This window comes from Schistocerca gregaria, chromosome 3 (genome assembly GCF_023897955.1).
Source record: "Schistocerca gregaria isolate iqSchGreg1 chromosome 3, iqSchGreg1.2, whole genome shotgun sequence".
Classification (NCBI taxonomy): domain Eukaryota; kingdom Metazoa; phylum Arthropoda; class Insecta; order Orthoptera; family Acrididae; genus Schistocerca; species Schistocerca gregaria.
Window position 1 is genome coordinate 114,373,544 of NC_064922.1, and position 18,767 is coordinate 114,392,310.

Consider the following 18,767-nt stretch of genomic DNA (forward strand, 5'->3'; position numbering starts at 1 on the left):
GCTGAAGATGAACAGATAGAGAAAGTGTATGAGGATATTGAAAGGGTAATGCAGTATGTAAAGGGGGACGTAAATCTAATAGTCATGGGCGACTGGAATGCAGTTGTAGGGGAAGGGGTAGAAGAAAAGGTTACAGGAGAATATGGGCTTGGGACAAGGAATGAAAGAGGAGAAAGGCTAATTGAGTTCTGTAACAAGTTTCAGCTAGTAATAGAGAATACCTTGTTCAAGAATCACAAGAGGAGGAGGTATACTTGGAAAAGGCCGGGAGATACGGGAAGATTTCAATTAGATTACATCATGGTCAGACAGAGATTCCGAAATCAGATACTGGATTGTAAGGCGTACCCAGGAACATACAGTATATAGACTCAGATCAATTTATAGTAGTGATGAAGAGTAGGCTGAAGTTCAAGACATTAGTCAGGAAGAATCAATACGCAAAGAAGTGGGATACGGAAGTTCTAAGGAATGACGAGATACGTTTGAAGTTCTCTAACGCTATAGATACAGCTATAAGGAATAGCGCAATAGGCAACACAGTTGAACAGGAATGGACGTCTCTAAAAAGGGCCATCACAGAAGTTGGGAAGGAAAACATGGGTACAAAGAAGGTAGCTGCGAAGAAACCATGGGTAACAGAAGAAATACTTCAGTTGATTGATGAAAGGAGGAAGTACAAACATGTCCCAGGAAAATCAGGAATACAGAAATACAAGTCGCTGAGGAATAAAATAAATAGGAAGTGAAGGGAAGCTAAGATGAAATGGCTGCAGGAAAAATGTGAAGACATCGAAAGAGATATGATCGTCGGAAGGACAGACTCAGCATACAGGAAAGTCAAAACAAGATTTGATGACATTAAAAGCAACGGTGGTAACATTAAGAGTGCAACGGGAATTCTACTGTTAAATGCAGAGGAGAGAGCAGATAGGTGGAAAGAATACATTGAAAGCCTCTATGAGGGTGTAGATTTGTCTGATGTGATGGAAGAAGAAAGAGGAGCCGATTTAGAAGAGGTAGGGGATCCAGTATTAGAATCGGAATTTAAAATAGCTTTGGAGGACTTACGGTCAAATAAGGCAGAAGAGATAGATAACATTCCACCAGAATTTCTAAAATCATTAGGGGAAGTGGCAACAAAACGACTATTCACGTTGGTGTGTAGAATATATGAGTCGGACGACATACCATCTGACTGTCGGAAAAGCATCATCCACACAATTCCGAAGACGGCAAGAGCTGACAAGTGCGAGAATTATCGCACAATCAGCTTAACAGCTCATGCACCGAAGCTGCTTACAAGAATAATATACAGAAGAATGGGAAAGAAAATTGAGAATGCACTAGGTGACGATCAGTTTGGCTTTAGGAAAAGTAAAAGCACGAGAGAGGCCATTCTGACGTTACAGCTAATAATGGAAGCAAGGCTAAAGAAAAATCAAGACACGTTCATACTATTTGTCGACCTGGAAAAAGCGTTCAGCAATATAAAATGGTGCAAGCAGTTCAAGATTTTGAAAAAAGTTGAGTTACGCTATTGGGAGAGACGGGTCATATACAATATGTACAACAACCAAGAGGGAATAATAAGAGTGGACGATCAAGAACGAAGTGCTCGTATTAAGAAGGGAGTAAGACAAGGCTGTAGCCTTTCGCCCCTACTCTTCAATCTGTACATCCAGGAAGCAATGATGGAAATAAAAGAAAGGTTCAGGAGTAGAATTAAAATACAAGGTGAAAGGATATCAATGGTAAAATTCGCTGATGACATTGCTATCCTGAGTGAAAGTGAAGAAGAATTAAATGATCTGCTGAACGGAATGAACAGTCTAATGAGTACACAGTATGATTTGAGAGTACATCGGAGAAAGACGAAGGTAATGAGAAGTAGTAGAAATGAGAACAGCGAGAAACTTAACATCAGGATTGATGGTCACAAAGTCAATGAAGCTAAGGATTTCCGCTACCTAGGCAGTAAAATAACCAATGACGGACGGAGCAAGGAGGACATCAAAAGCAGACTCGCTATGGCAAAAAAGGCATTTCTGGCCAAGAGAAGTCTACTAATATCAAATACCGGCCTTAATTTGAAGAAGAAATTTCTGAGGATGTACGTCTGTAGTGCAGCATTGTATGGTAGTGAAACATGGACTGTGGGAAAACAGGAACAGAAGAGAATCGAAGCATTTGAGATGTGGTGCTATAGACGAATGTTGAAAATTAGGTGGACTGATAAGGTAAGGAATGAGGAGGTTCTACGCAGAATTGGAGAGAAAAGAAATATGTGGAAAACACTGATAATGAGAAGGGACAGAATGATAGGACATCTGCTAAGACATGAGGGAATGACTTCCATGGTATTAGAGGGAGCTGTAGAGGGCAAAAACCGTAGAGGAAGACAGAGATTGGAATACGTCACGCAAATAATTGAGGACGTAGGTTGCAAGTGCTACTCCGAGATGAAGAGGTTAGCACAGGAAAGGAATTCGTGGCGGTCCGCATCAAACCAGTCAGTAGACTGATGACCAAAAAAAAAAATACAGCATCTGTGAGGCAATGGTTTTTGATTAATAAAATTCCGTGAATCGACTGGACTGCACGAAGCCCCGTCCTGAAAGCAAAGTAAATACTCTGATACTCTGGGATGAGTTAGAACGCCGATTTCGCGGACGAGGACGCAGCGTCCAACGTCACCACCTTCTGTGGTTTCACCTCTTGAGCAAGAATAGGCTTCCATTTCTTCATAGACATCCAGACACCATATCTTCCGCAGATTTCAAGTCACCATGGGAGCGAATGGTGGACAAACTCCACAGTAATGTCCACTGACAGCTGTCCGGACACCTCTTATCAGATAGCACGCAGGGGGTATCATCTGACCCTTCCGACGTCGGTTTATGCAAGCCACAATGTCATATTTGGTCTTTAAAAATCACCGGAGATATTTTTGGTGCGATACGTTTTCGCTAGGGGCCCTATTATTCGAGTTATTCAAGAAAGACGTACAATACCTACCTTGAAACGCACCCCCTACTGCCACACTCAACCCATATTGTAGGCGTTTCTAGTATTTAGTACATGGCTTTCCCTCTTACCACTGTATAAAAATTTGCAAGTGCACTAATTATTTCCCATATTAGACGTTTCTTTCTCTCGATTGAGCGGGTTTACTACGCCTTTGGCCTAGGGCACCAAATTGTAAAATTAACGTTTCTGTAAATTTCAGCTAACAGCTATGTGAATTTTAAGACCGTAAAATAAATAACTAGGTCGCATCTTATTGAAGCCTCCTGTCCACGAAGCTAAGGTGTTTGTACGGGTTGACTTTGGATCGAATCTTCAACGTAATTAGTTTCAGCGTAATTTTTAAAAAAGTCACTTTTTTCATTGCCCTCACGAACACATTACAATTATTAATGTTAACGATATAGCCGACTATTCCGGTGGCTTAATCGCTCAATCAACAGAGACGCAGAAAGGCAGAAAATCTGAAATAGTTCGTGTAGTTGGCATTTTTTTAACAGTGGTATGTGGAAGTGACATTGACAAAATACTTAAAAATCACGATTGGTGACGGATGAATGTAGCGGTGGAGGTAACTTTTATAGGTTTTTCTTGAGTTATTCGAAAATCGTAGCCTCCATCGAAAACGTATCACAGTTGGGGTTGGGGTTTCTTTTGGGGAAGGAGACCAGACAGCGAGGTCATCAGTCTCATCGGATTAGCGAAGGACGGGGAAGGAAGACGGCCGTGCCCTTTCAAAGGAATCATCCCAGCATTTGCCTGGAGCGATTTAGTGAAATCATGGAAAACCTAAATCAGGATGGCCGGACGCGGGATTGAATCGTCGTCCTCCCGAATGCGAGTCCACTATCTAACCACTGCGCAACCTTGCTGGGTAACGTATCAATATTTAGTTAGTATTAATAGTTAGAGGGTAGGTTGCGAGAGAATATGTAAGTGCCGCATGCGATAAGGCCCAGATATAACATTGCGGGTTACATAAAACAACATCGGTATGGGAAGCTGGATCAGCCCGTATATTTTTATAACTTGTTATTCAGTGTGACCAGAAGCCGTATGGAAAGGTTGGAAAGGTGTTACAAGGGATATCCTGCTAGCAAGTGATTATCAAGAAAAACATTCTCTGCGTTGTGTGAAGTAATGGAAGGTGATGCAATAATTAACTTCACCACTATACTATCAAACTTCTCGTCAAGTACAGATCTATATGTACGATAATCATAGTGAAAAACGTGTTGTTGGAAAACAGAATCTCTTTTATTGGAGCGCTGAGGTGATGGAAGGCGATACTGAGACAGGGCGCTTCTGATGACCGCAGTGACCTTTCTATGACTGTGCTACGACGTTGCAGGCCTCGTCCGTCTCGTCGACGAGGCAGTCTGTCCAGGGCACCCAGGTGTTGTTCCAGCGCCGGGGGTCGGCTAGGTCGGGCTCCGACGCGACATCACCTTGCGGCATCAGCGGCTGCGACAGGGCCTGGAGGCGCTCCAGCAGCGCTGACAGCACGCCGTCTGGAGCCACGCCGTCGCCGGCCTCGCACGGGTCCTCCGCGATGTTGAAGACACAGTAGTCGGTGCTGTTCTGGATGGAGCACTGCGGCTCCTGGGGGCGGTCCGGACAGGAGACGGTGGCCTCTGCGCGCAGCCTCAGTATCACCTCGGCTGGAGTGGAGTTGGACAGCACGCTGGAGACTGCCACCCCCGCGGCGCTGGAGAGCACCTGCTCAGGGCTGTAGGCTGGAGTGGACGCACCGTCTTCGCTGCCGGTCGCCCCCAAGTATTCCTGAGTATTTTGTGTCCCTGACAGATAATCACATTATTGGCTTATTTGTTTGTTACTTATTTAATAATAATAATAATAATAATAACTGACACCAATAACAGTAATAAAAAATAAATTATTATAACAGTACAGGGCATTTAAAACGATACAGTTTAGATTAACACTTTTGGATCCATGATTAGTATTACCACAAGTGGAACGGATAATGAACAGGAAAAGTTTGAAATGACAGTGACGGCGGCTGTTAGGAAAGAACAGGATACAAACAGACAGATCTGCCGACAAGGGTAGCAAAAGGTTCTGCGAGGGGGGGGGGGGGGGGGGGGGGGCGACTGCCGGCCGGGGTGGCCAAGCGGTTCTAGGCGCTATTGTCTGGATCCGTGTGACCACTACGGTCGCTGGTTCGAATCCTGCCTCGGGCATGGATGTGTGTGATGTCCTTAGCTAAGTAAGGTTTTAGTAGTTCTAAGTTCTAGGGGTTGATGACTTCAGAAGTTAAGTCCCATAATGCTCAGAGCCATTTGAACCATTTTTTGGAGGGAAACTGACGGAATCAGCTGCAAGACTGTATGAGAGTTGGCTGTTGTGACAGAAATTGACCCTCAGCTGTCTTTCGCAGCGTGGAAAGAAACTAATTTCTCTTATATTTTGAGGAGGGTTGTTCCAAAATCGAGTCCCTATAGAGTGAATTATTTAGACAACGTGGCAATATTATGTCACGGTAAAGACAGAATTTTGCTTTATTCAAAATAAATATTCCTGCTGTGCTGTTCAAATGGTAGAGCTAGAGTTGAATACAAAAAAGAGGGAGCGCAATGACTGAGAAGGCTATACAGTAGAGATACAGTATGATTGTGTCTACACTTATCGGAACGTGGCCCTGATAACTCTTCACAGGCTGGTGTCATTTAGTCCTAATATGTTACGTCATAAATTTATCGTACACGAGCGTTCATCTCCAGCTCCAGCCTGAGCGGAGTTTCGCAAATAAGTCTTTGCAGAGTGGCACCTAATTAGTCACATGTGGGAGTATTAGGGTTGTTACGAAATTCTTTTTAAGGTCGAAAGAAAATACGTTTTTATATTGTGGAGTGAGTAGAGTGAAGCTTACATATCCTTGCTAAACGCCGTCATATATTCATTCCAATCTTACTGATAGTACAGAATTCTGCTCAGGTTTTTGCAGAAGAAGGAAAGGTTATTTCTGTGACGTTCGGGATCAGTAGTGGAACAGATTCTGTGAACTGAACTCTCTCCTCTTTCGTGACTGGTTAAGGTTGCATCCAAAAAGCACATAATAGACGCCTATTCTTCATCAACAGCTTGTTTCAGTTCAAAAAATACTTTTGTACAAGAAGTCGTGGTATTGCGATTTTGTGGGAACTGGACTAGTATTCTTCTCAAAGTTTATTTTACACACAAATAATTAGTAAGGTGTTCGTGAACTAGTGAGGTAACAAAAGTCATGCGATAGCAATATGTTCATATACAGATGCCGGTAGTATCGCGTGCAGAAAGTACAAAATGGCAGTGCATTGGCGGGAGCAATCATTTGCACTCAGGTGGTCCATGTGAAAAGCCTGCAGACGTGACGGGAATTAACAGACTTGCAACGCGGGATGTTAGTTGGAGCATTCCATGACGGGAATTAACAGTCTTGCAACGCGGGATGTTAGTTGGAGCATTACGTTTCAGATTTCGTTAGAGAATTCAATATTCTGAGATCCACAGTGACAAGAGTGCGCCGAGAATACCAAATTTCAGGCATTAGCTCTCATCATGGACACGCAGTGGCCAACAGTCTTGACTAAAGAATAGAGAGCAGCGGCGTTTGATTAGAGTTGTTAGTGATAACAGACAAGCAACACTGCTTGAAATAACTGCAGAAAAGGTGTGCACGTTGAACGTATCCGTTAGGACAGTGCTGCGATATTCGGTGTTAATGGGATATGGCAGCAGACGACCGAGTGCCTTTGATAACAATACGACATCGCCTGCAGCGCCTCTTCTGGGCTTGTTGTGACCATATCCGTTGGACCCTAAACGATTGGTAAACCATCGCCTGCTCAGAAGAGTCCCAATTTCAGATGGCAAGAGCTGATAGTACGGTTCGAATGTGTAGCAGATCCCGCGAAGCCATCCACCGAAGTTGTCAACAAGGCACTGTGCAAGCAGGCATGTGGTTCCATAATGGTGGGGGCTCTGTTTGTATTGTATGTCCTATGATCCTACTGAACCTATCGTTCACTGTAAATGGTTATGTTCGGCTACTTGGAGACCGTTTGCAGCCATTCATGTAGTTCATGTTACCAAACAACGAAGGACTTTTTGTGGATGACAAAGCGCCTTGACAGTGGGCCACAGTTGTTCGGGACTAGTTTGAAAGACATTCTCGACGGTTGGAGCGAATGATTTGGCCATGGATATCGCTCTATATGAATCCTACCGGCAATACTTTCGCAATTATGGATGGCTTTAGAGAACGCTTAGCTCAGTACTTGTGTAGAGGCTACCACCGGTTTCTTCACCACATTACAGATCGAGATGCTACTCTATGCCGGGCAAAAGGAGGTCCTACACGATATTAGGAGGTATCACATGATTTTTGTCAACTCAGTGTATGTATTTTGAAGTCTCGGATAATGCTGGTAGAATGCAAATCGATCTGTAGTCAGAGGGATGTTTGGTAGATTCCTTCTTGGATAATGGTTTTATGAGCCCCTTCTTCCAGGCTGTTGGAGAGATACTGGAGGTCAGAGAAGGGTTAAAAGTATCCGTTATTTTTGGCAGTAGAGAATCAACAAAAAGACGGTTCATCATGTTATCGCACCCTGATGTAGCCGAACGAATTCGTGCAGTTGGCTTGCGCAGCGCCTTACTGCCACTGGCTACAGAAAAAAATGTTTTATTTTTACCGACAACTTATACACCTAGGGACTCGACGGTTTGTGCCCTTGTTAAGTTGGTCAAGTCAGGATATCGGCGTGGCGAAGTGCTTATTTAGATTCTCAATATGAGCTAGAGGGTCAGCTGCAGCTATTACAACACCTTGTAGACATTTCCACATGACTTTGTGTCTGTGGAAGCCCTTAGTTAGCGAGTGGCCGTATTTGAGCTTTGCATTCCTCCCAGATTGACTAACTCGGTTTCGTCCTTGCTTTTGGGTTAGATGATTATTAAAGCTCGAGTGCCTTTTGCATATCCTGTGCTGCATCTCTGACACCTAAAGGTGTTTGAGGTGGTTGTAGGCCACGCTGCCAGTTTCATGTACTGCTCAAAAGAAATAGAATGGATACGCTGAAAGCCAAAACATTACGATCACAGCCCATCGCGACGTTGGATGCCGCCTGAAGGCCTCGTTGGCAGGGGACAGCGTAACGAAAGAATACAAGCGGAGCTGACACGGAAGAGGTATCAACTTAGCGAAGATAGGGGCTATAGACGGAGAAATCCATTGCGGTAAGCGTCTTTGACTAAGGGCAGATTATAGTTACGCAGAGCTTGTGAAGGAATTACTTGAAAACGGCGAAGCTGGTCGAATGTTCACGTCCTCCTGCCGTGAGCATCTGCGGTAAGAGGCAGAGGGACAGTGAAGCTACCATTAGGCGGTGAATGTTTGGGCGTCCATGGCTCTTCACAGAACGTTGGGTTCGGAGGCTTCTCTGTTCTGTAAATGAGGATAGATGACGGTCTGTGACATCTGCGACGAAGAACCACATTTCTGGTGCAAGCACAAGTGTTTCGGATTACACCGTTCATCGTACACAGCTGAGCATGGAGCTTCGCACCTGACCACCCATACGCGTTCACTCGTTGACCGAACGCCATCGTCAACTACGAATGCAGTGGTCACGGTACAATCGGGATTCGGCTGTCGATCAGTGGAAACGTGTCGGCTCTTCTGGTGAATCACATTTTTACTACACTAAGTCTGTGGTCGTTTCGGCAAGTATCGTCATCGAGGTGAACGGCGGCTCGAAACGTGCAACGCGCTACGGACTCATGGTGATTGGAGCAGTGTTATACAGTGGGAGACATTCTCCTGCTTTTGCGTGGGACTAGTTGTAGTAATCGAAGACACGCTGACAGCTGCGAACCACGTGCATCCGTTCGTGCCTGATGTCTTCCCCGAAAGCGATGTTATCTTTCAGCACTTATAACTGTCTGCGTCTCGTAGCCAGAACCGTGCTGCAAAGGTTTGAGAAGTATTACAGTGAAGTCATTTTGATGTCTAGGCGACAATATTTGCCTGATGTAAATCTTATGGAACCCATCCGGGTTGCTATTGGCCGCCACCATTGCGTACGCAGATCAGCAGCCCATTATTTACGCGAATTACATGATCTGTGCATAGAAAAATAATACCACATACTGCACGAACCTACCAACAAACTGTCGGATCCCCCGTTATGTAGAATCAGTGATGTATTTCGTTCCTTAGACGGACAAACAAGCAGGTGGTCAGAATGTTTTCGCTCAGCGGCGTACATTGTTAATTCTGTTACAGACTATGTTCTTCATAAAATGCGTATCGTGTAGTTATCTGAATATTACACAGTCTTTTATGTATTATGTTCCTTTTTGTCAATTATGTGAGGATGTGATATTCTCTGTGTTTATTGTGTCTGTGTTGAAGGGTGATATGGTTTCCGTTGGAGTCGTAGGATGGTCAGTTCATTAGCTACCTTGTGTGTGTGTGTGTGTGTGTGTGTGTGTGTGTGTGTGTGTGTGTGTGTGTGTGTGTGTATGTGTGTGTGTGTGTGTGTGTGTGTGGGGGGGGGGGGGGTGTGTGTGTGTATGTGAGTATGTGTGTGTCGGTGGTTGCTAAGACGTGTTTGGGAACTGATCATCAATCCGTGTAGTTCGTCGAATGTGGATAAGAGATGAGACGCGGTGTATTTAACCCTCTATTTGCTACTATCTTAAAATTTTGAGGAAAAAGTATTTTGATCGTTTTATTTATAGTAAATGGGACATTCTGAAGGAAATACAGGATTAATACAAATTATCTGTATTTTTTGAGAAAATAGGATGCTGCTAATAAACAAATTAATTTCTATATTGGCTAACACGATAGTCTTCGTTTTTTATTGTTATTTAGACTATTCCTTTTAAGGCAGCGTTGTTGATTAGTCATGATTTTTGTTTGGCCTTTCGTTCTTCCCAGATTCTCTTCGTAAGCTCACTGTGTTCTCTCATGCGTTCTTCCGACTGTTTACTTTCTGTTCTCTTTTTCGTACGTATTTGTGACGCTTCCAATATGTTCCCAATTTCTTATGTAATCTTATGTGTTCTCCACTTCTTTCATATCTCCTTCTGTCTCAATGATTCGCTTTGTCTTTTTTTCCTGCTGTTCGCTATGTGGAAGATTTGTGTTGTGAACCTGTTCTTGATCAACCACCTTCGTCCATAGTATTTTCACCCTCTCTTTCTAAAAGTGACCGTTATTGTTCCTTTCTGTTTGTAGATCCCTCTCGACGCCCTCTTCACCCAAATTAATTCACGACATGCTTGATCTCAAGTCCTATTCAAACCCCAAATCAGGAATTTAATGAAAGGCACAGGATCGTTCCTATCATTTTGACAGTAGAGAAGTTCTGTAGAGTTCTTGGTCATTAAAAAGGAGAAGACTGATACCTCTATAAATTTTCCTGATAATTTTCGCCTTATACTTTTCAATCTGTCTTCTAAATGTCTGAACATGAACCATAACAGATACTGCTGCGTAGAGTGTTTCAATAGAGTTGGTCTTTCGTAATAATTACATTTACATTGATAGAGATTCTATTTTGTAAAACTCCTCGTGAGTTATTTCCATTTTGTTTTGCTTTTTATTTATATAAATCAACATAAATGCATCTGTTCATTTATGCATCTGTCTATATATTTAAAAATATATACATGTGTGTGTGTGTGTGTACGAAACTTCGTACAAGTATCACTTAATGTCTCAAAAGTGGATCTGTGGGGGTAACAATAGGCTGACACTGGGTCGAGGATGGGAATGCAAAATTGTGACACAAACGCATAAATCAGGAACGTCTGGATAAATTTAACCAAATTTCGCATATACAGGGTGGTCCATTGATCGCGACCAGGCCAAATATCTCAAGAAATAAGTGACAAACGAAAACACTACGAAGAACGAAAATTGTCACGCTCGAAGGGGGAAGCCAGATGGCGCTATGGTTGGCACGCTAGATGGCGCTGCCATAGGTCAAACGGATATCAACTGCGTTTTTTTTATATTGAAACCCCCATTTTTTATTAGATATTAGTGTAGTACGTAAAGAAATATGAATGGTTTAGTTGGACCACTTATTTCGCTTTGTGATAGATGGCGCTGCAATAGTCACACACATATGGCACACAAATTTAGACAAACAGGTAGGTTTTTTAAATTAAAATACAGAACGTAGGTACGTTTGAACATCTTATTTCAGTTGTTCCAATGTGATACATGTACGTTTGTGAATTTTTCATCTCTGAGAACGCATGCTGTTACTGTGTGATTATCTGTAAATACCACATTAATGCAATAAATCCTCAAAATGATGTCCGTCAACCTCAATGCATTTGGCAATACGTGTAACGATATTCCTGCCAACAGCGAGAAGTTCGCCTTCCGTAATGCATTGACAATGCGGTGACGCATGTTGTCAGCCGTTGTCGGTAGATCACGATAGCAAATATCCTTCAACTATCCCCACACAAAGAAATCCGGGGACGTCAGATCCGGTGAACGTGCGGGCCATGGTGTGGTGCTCCGACGACCAAACCACTTGTGATGAAATATGCTATTCAGTGTCGCTTCAACCGCTACGTGCCGGACATCCATCATGTTGGAAGTACATCGCCATTCTATCATGCAGCGAAGCATCTTGAAGTAACATCGGTAGAACATTAAGTAGGAAATCAGCTTACATTGCACCATTTAGATTGTAGTCAATAAAATGGGGACCAATTATCCTTCCTCCCATAATGCCGCACCACACATTAACCCGCCAAAGATGTTCCATTTCTCGCAGTCATCGTTGATTTTCCGTTGGCCAACAGCGGATATTATGCCGGTTTACGTTACCGCTGTTGGTGGATGACGCTTCGCCGCTAAATAGAACGCGTGCAAAAAATCTGTCATCGTCCCGTAATCTCTCTTGTGCCCAGTGGTAGGACTGTACACAACGTTCAAAGTCATCGCCATGCATTTTCTGGTGCACAGAAATATGACACGGGTGCAATCGATTTTGATGTAGCATTCTCAGCACAGACGTTTTTGAGATTCCCGATTCTCTGGATGATGTCGTCCAGGATACCGATCACCGTACATACCACACGCCCATTGGGGATTTTGATCACAACAGCCATACATCAACACTATATCGACGTTTCGCGTAATTTATAAACGGTCCATTATAACACAGGTAATGTATGTCGAAGCAAATACCGTCGGCACTTGTGGGATGTTACGTGATACTACGCACTTATACGTTAGTCACCATTGCAGCGCCATTATCACAAAGAGAAAAAAGTGGTCCAACTGAAATATTCATTTTTCTTTACGTACTACTCAAATTTGTAATAAAAATAGGGGTTAGTATTTTAAAAAACCCAGTTGATATCCGTATGACCCATGGCAGCGCCATATATACACTCCTGGAAATGGAAAAAAGAACACATTGACACCGGTGTGTCAGACTCACCATACTTGCTCCGGACACTGCGAGAGGGCTGTACAAGCAATGATCACACGCACGGCACAGCGGACACACCAGGAACCGCGGTGTTGGCCGTCGAATGGCGCTAGCTGCGCAGCATTTGTGCACCGCCGCTGTCAGTGTCAGCCAGTTTGATGTGGCATACGGAGCTTCATCACGGTCTTTAGCACTGGTAGCATGCCGCGACAGCGTGGACGTGAACCGTATGTGCAGTTGACGGACTTTGAGCGAGGGCGTATAGTGGGCATGCGGGAGGCCGGGTGGACGTACCGCCGAATTGCTCAATACGTGGGGCGTGAGGTTTCCACAGTACATCGATGTTGTCGCCAGTGGTCGGCGGAAGGTGCACGTGCCCGTCGACCTGGGACCGGACCGCAGCGACGCACGGATGCACGCCAAGACCGTAGGATCCTAAGCAATGCCGTAGGGGACCGCACCGCCACTTCCCAGCAAATTAGGGACACTGTTGCTCCTGGGGTATCGGCGAGGACACTTCGCAACCGTCTCCATGAAGCTGGGCTACGGTCCCGCACACCGTTAGGCCGTCTTCCGCTCACACCCCAACATCGTGCAGCCCGCCTCCAGTGGTGTCGCCACAGGCGTGAATGGAGGGACGAATGGAGACGTGTCGTCTTCAGCGATGAGAGTCGCTTCTGCCCTGGTGCCAATGATGGTCGTATGCGTGTTTGGCGCCGTGCAGGTGAGCGCCACAATCAGGACTGCATACGACTGAGGCACACAGGGCCAACACCCGGCATCATCGTGTGGGGAGCGATCTCCTACACTTGCCGTACACCTCTGGTGATCGTCGAGGGGACACTGAATAGTGCACGGTACATCCAAACCGTCATCGAACCCATCGTTCTACCATTCCTAGACCGGCAAGGGAACTTGCTGTTCCAACAGGACAATGCACGTGCGCATGTATCCCGTGCCACCCAACGTGCTCTAGAAGGTGTAAGTCAACTACCCTGGCCAGCAAGATCTCCGTATCTGTCCCCCATTGAACATGTTTGGGACTGGATGAAGCGTCGTCTCACGCGGTCTGCACGTCCAGCACGAACGCTGGTCCAACTGAGGCTCCAGGTGGAAATGGCATGGCAAGCCGTTCCACAGGACTACATCCAGCATCTCTACGATCGTCTCCATGGGAGAATAGCAGCCTGCATTGCTGCGATAGGTGGATATACACTGTACTAGTGCCGACATTGTGCATGCTCACGCTATTACACTAGTACACAATAAGAAACTCGAGCGACGAGTCGTGTCTCCGAGCGTACGGAGACAACGAGTTTTTTAGGTGACGTCGTAGTTTCTCGCCTGCTTACGTCGAACGGCAGCGAGCAGATAGCTTCCACGTGAGTCATCGTTCTGGTACGACAGATAGGCACTGTCGAAGCAGTATTTACAGGTAGTTACAGCTGTTGCCGAAAGGTGTTAGCCTCGTACATAGTAAAACAATATGTAGTCATATCAAAAATCCGGCCCTGAGCATTGTGGGACTTAACATCTGAGGTCATCAGTCCCCTAGAACTCAGAGCTACTTAAACCTAACTAACCTAAGGACATCACACACATCCATGCCCGAGGCAAGATTCGAACCTGCGACCGTAGCAGTAGCGCAGTTCCGGACTGAAGAGCCTAGAAGCGCTCAGCCACCGCAGCCGGCCCTGTAGTCAGCTCAGGAATCTTAGAAATGAATCTACGTCAACCTGAGTGTTACATCTTCTATTAATTGGTGTTGATTTAGTATGTTAAGTTATTAGTGTGAATGATTCCGTTGTTTAAAGAGGGAGCTGTTTTGATATCTGTGGGTTTTGTAAATTTGTTCTGTTAATAACCTGCCCACAAAAACTATTAAGTAGTGATTGATCAAATCCAAAAGACGCGCGAATTAATGATATTTGACTGCCTGCAATCTATAACAACTAATTAGACGACTTATTTTGGCGGAAAAAGTGATTGCTTTGTGAAGTCTACAAAAGTTTGGAACGCAATTTACATCATGTTTGGACGCATGTATTAAGCTGAATAGACGTAATAATTATCCGGCATAAGTAACACGTGACCACGAAGTGCCGCAAAGTAGCCGCGCACGAGTGACAAGACGAAGGGGCGAAATTCCGATTTTTATGTGCAAACTGTGACTTTTGAAGTAACTAAAAACTAATCGATACCGATAAGCTTCGAGTTGTGGAATATTTGAGCAAGGATTCTGTCACATACAATACGTCCGTTAATCCTTTTGGTAACGGGTTTGGTTCAGTACCTTAAGCGGACTATTACGCGTAAATGTGATTGCGTGTGAATATCGGAACTGTAATTCTGATTAGCATTGGCGTGGCGGTATTTTGTATGAAAGGAGTAACAATAGATCGAAGTTTCCACTGATTACCCTTCAATAGCTCACATAACGTGAAAATTTTTTTGTTACACTAGACACGCGTAGAATGACTAGTGCCGCTACAGCTTTTCCAGTCTAGACATACTGTTCATTCTGTAACAGGGCAGGTGTGTGAGCTGCCGCAGAGGATAGATTCACCCCAGTGTGAGTGGAAATGTTTATGTGTTTCTGTAGGACGACGGAGCCGTTACAATAGGATGTGCTGATGAGGTTAGAGCACCTTTACAGACCTTATTTCTGGGCTCTGAAACAGAATGGCCTTGACATTGGAAGCTGGAGGCACTAATCCCCACCCGCCCATTCTGATTTAGTTTCCTGTGGTTTCCCTAAAAGAATACTTCAACTTATAGTGGGATGATTTCCAACGATAAGGACGTAGCAGACTCCCTGCTCGGTCCCTATAAGACAATAATTGCAAATATTGAAATGGATGTAGTAAGAAATACTGTATCTTCTTAAAATGTAGCGCCATTAATGTTGATTAAGCCATCCTTGGATCAATAAAAGTATAGCCAGTGCAGTTTCTTTAGAACATCCTGAAAGAGCGCTCCTTAGTATTCGATCAGTCAGCACTGGGCGACGAGTATATCGCGCCACAGTTAACATTAGCAGTACAACAATACAGCACCTGAGGGTACGGTAGATGTTCCAAAGTGTTTGTCTTGCCAAACAGTAAGCTTGTGTGCAGCGCCAGAATTGCGTGCGAAAGTGTGCAAGTTGTTTCTCCCACACCAACACTCTCCCCTTAGCTGTCAATGTCTGCAGCTTTGACAGGCAGAGGTTGACTCCTCTGCTCCCTGAACCGTCCTAAAAAATCGGCCGGACGTTGTGAAGTTAGTTAATTGGTTGTGTGTTCCATTGATCAATCGCGAGGTACGGTAGCCGTTATGATGTGGAACTTGTCAAGTGCACAAGAAAAGCACAAATTTAATAGAGCGTTAAAGATTAATATTTCTATTATTTACCCCATTTCTTTAAATTGCACAAAATGCATATACTCTATTTATAGATATTTTTATTCGTATTCAGGAATTCATTTACGGTATAGAAGGAGTTGTCGAGGAGATATGATTTCAATTCATTTTTGAAGCTATTACTGCTGTCTGTCAGACACTTTATTTCATCTGGTAATTTGTCGAAAATTTTTATAGCAGCATATTTTACGCCTTTCTGTGCCAAAGATAGGTTGAGCAAAGGATAGTGTAAGTCTTTCTTTCTTCTGGTATTATAATTTGGTCATTGTTGTTGCGAACAGATTTAATTGGTAAGTAGATGTATTGTGAGGCTGTTGTAAGAACTCCCTATCTTTTAAAAAAAGCCTACAAGATGTGCGACGGTGAACATCACACATTAAGCTAACCACTTTCTTTTCAGTAGTGAATACTTTTTGCCTAAATTTTGGGTTACCCCAAAATATTATTCCATATGGCATCAGAGAGTGAAAGAATGCAAAGTATCTTAGATTACTAATTTATATATCCTCATCATTGGCAATTATTCTGAACCTAGTTGCTTTCGGAGATTCAAAATATGAATTTTCCAATTAAGATTCTCATCTATTTGTACACCCAAAAACTTAGTGTGTTCTACCCTGTCTACTGACTTCTATTGATGTGTTATATTTATTGAAGGAATTGCACTTTTTGCAGCAGAAAATTGGATGGACTGTGTTTTTTCAATGTTTATAGCAAACCAATTTGCAGACAAGCAATTAATGACTTTTCCAAAGACCTTATTTGTACTATTATCATTTTGAATTTCTTTTGCTGGATTAATAATGATGCTTGTATCATCAGCAAACAGTGTCGGTTCAGCTTCCTGTTTCAGATAGGAAGAGAGGTCGTTCACATTTATCAAGAACAGAAGGTGACCCATGATTGAACCCTGTGGAACACCTAATGTAATTTCACTCCAGTTAAATGAAGTGGCAAACTTATTTAAATCACTTGACCCATATAAGGAAACTTTTAGCTTCCTGTTCTGTAGGCATGACTTAAACCACTCATATGCTATTCCATTTATACCACAGAATTGTAATTTCTGTAACATAATGTCATGTTTCACACAATCAAATTCTTTGGACAAGGCACAGAATATTCCTGTTAGTGACATTTTACTATTTAAAGACTCTATTATGTGTACAGTGAAATTTTATATTGCTGTCTGGGGGGAACAGCATAAACTATACTGTTACTGCTAGTACATTGTGAGCAAAATAAAAGTGACTCGTAAAATTTTTAAAGCAACTCAAGATAGGCAACCGAACGGCAACAGGACTTACATCCAGTGTTCCTGATGTGGGTGATGTAATACGGCTTGAGACGCATTACATATTTTCTGGGTCAATGTTACTTTGCCCTCCTGTACTACTCACACTACCACTGGTACTACTAATACTACTACTACCACTACTACTACAGTGCCATTATACACATATTAGCTTTAATGCACCTGAAAACTTTTTTTCTTCAATATGCGTTTCATATGTCTGTTCGATACAGCCTACAAGAGTGAATGTTCGCTATCTATAGATAAAGTCTATAGCTGCGTAGTAGTATGCCTCCTTGTACTCACCTCTGACGAGCTTCCAGTCTCCAACACGTACAGCTGCGTTCTCCGCCTGTTCGTCGATATTGACGAGCAGCTCAGTGCGTGGGTGGAAACCACCGACAACGAGCTCGGGCCACATGTCCATACCGTCCAGGTCATCAGGGAGGGCAGACGCATTCCCTCCTGGAAATTGACCGCCGTGTAGGCAAATAACTTCGCAGTTAGCATTTCTGTTCATTTTACAAGGGAACTCTGTCTACAGAAAGGTCTGTTGCCCCTCACTTGAATTTTTGTAAATACAGGACACTTGTATACTACTTTATCATAGGCAAGGCAGAGGCGGCTCGTAACAAATGTACGTGGAGGTCCACAAACGAAACCAGACACGTCCGTGCAGCAAAAAATCTATTACAAAATTAATATGAATCACACGTAAGTTTACACCAAAACATACAGCAATTCGAAGTAACACTGTCCTCTGTTTACGATAAAGAAACTTAACTGTGCGAAATCCTTGAACATAAGTCAGTAACCTTTTCATTGAAATGATGTATTCCTTGAATCGTGCCCGTTTCTATGAAGATACACTTAACGTACTCTCCCCCACTCCGCTTGTTAAAACTGTCTTCATCCTCTTCAGAGTTAGGAAGCGTCTTTCAAGCTCAGCTGTAGTCGTAAGAATCGTGCAGAAAATTGTCAGAAGTTTTGATGTTCCTTAAAATCTCGTTTCCAGGTGGCTTTCAATTATGGATTGAAGGCTGGTCACATCACATATATTTAGAAAGTCTTGGAGCCTGTAGGTATCAGATAGTTCAGATTTCAGACAGTCCTTTCAAGACATTTGATTTACTTCTATTCTTAGCTTAAGACGACATGAAAGTGCGTCGCCTGCCTGCTATTCCGATTAATTTTGACTTTACTTCGTAAATCTAAGAAAAGAAACTTCTGATATATTCATTGCACATCCTGCCATTTGAAATACAATTAGTAAATATAATAATCATTAAAATGTATTACCCGCTAAAACACGAAAACTGTGAAGACGCGCTGTTATAACAGCGTCCTGCCCTTTCAACATGACTTAGTCAGTACACAGGTGGAGCAAAAGTAATGTACGTGAATGAGGGTTGGAATTATGAGCTTCCACAAAGACTGTTTCTTTGGTCACAAGTAAGGCGCCAGACACTGGAAAAGATACAGGAGGGAAAAAATAAAACTGACCTAACAATGTTTCGTAGCAACCCTACTTTTATCCACCTGACCCGGGGATGATGATGTAATTTGGATTG

The 18,767-nt window shown here is 43.4% G+C and overlaps 1 protein-coding gene across 1 annotated transcript in view; it reads right to left on the minus strand.

Annotated features, from left to right (window-relative positions):
- Window positions 1-4,314: 4,314 nt before the first annotated feature.
- LOC126355274 (arylsulfatase B-like) overlaps window positions 4,315-18,767 on the minus strand; it is a 77,969-nt gene continuing 63,516 nt past the window's right edge. The window contains exons 8-9 of the mRNA XM_050005562.1: window positions 17,503-17,661; window positions 4,315-4,826 (exon numbers count right to left, since the gene is read on the minus strand). Of these exons, the coding sequence (XP_049861519.1) occupies window positions 4,354-4,826; window positions 17,503-17,661 (632 nt within the window). The 3' untranslated portion in view covers window positions 4,315-4,353. The remainder of the gene's footprint in view (window positions 4,827-17,502; window positions 17,662-18,767) is intronic.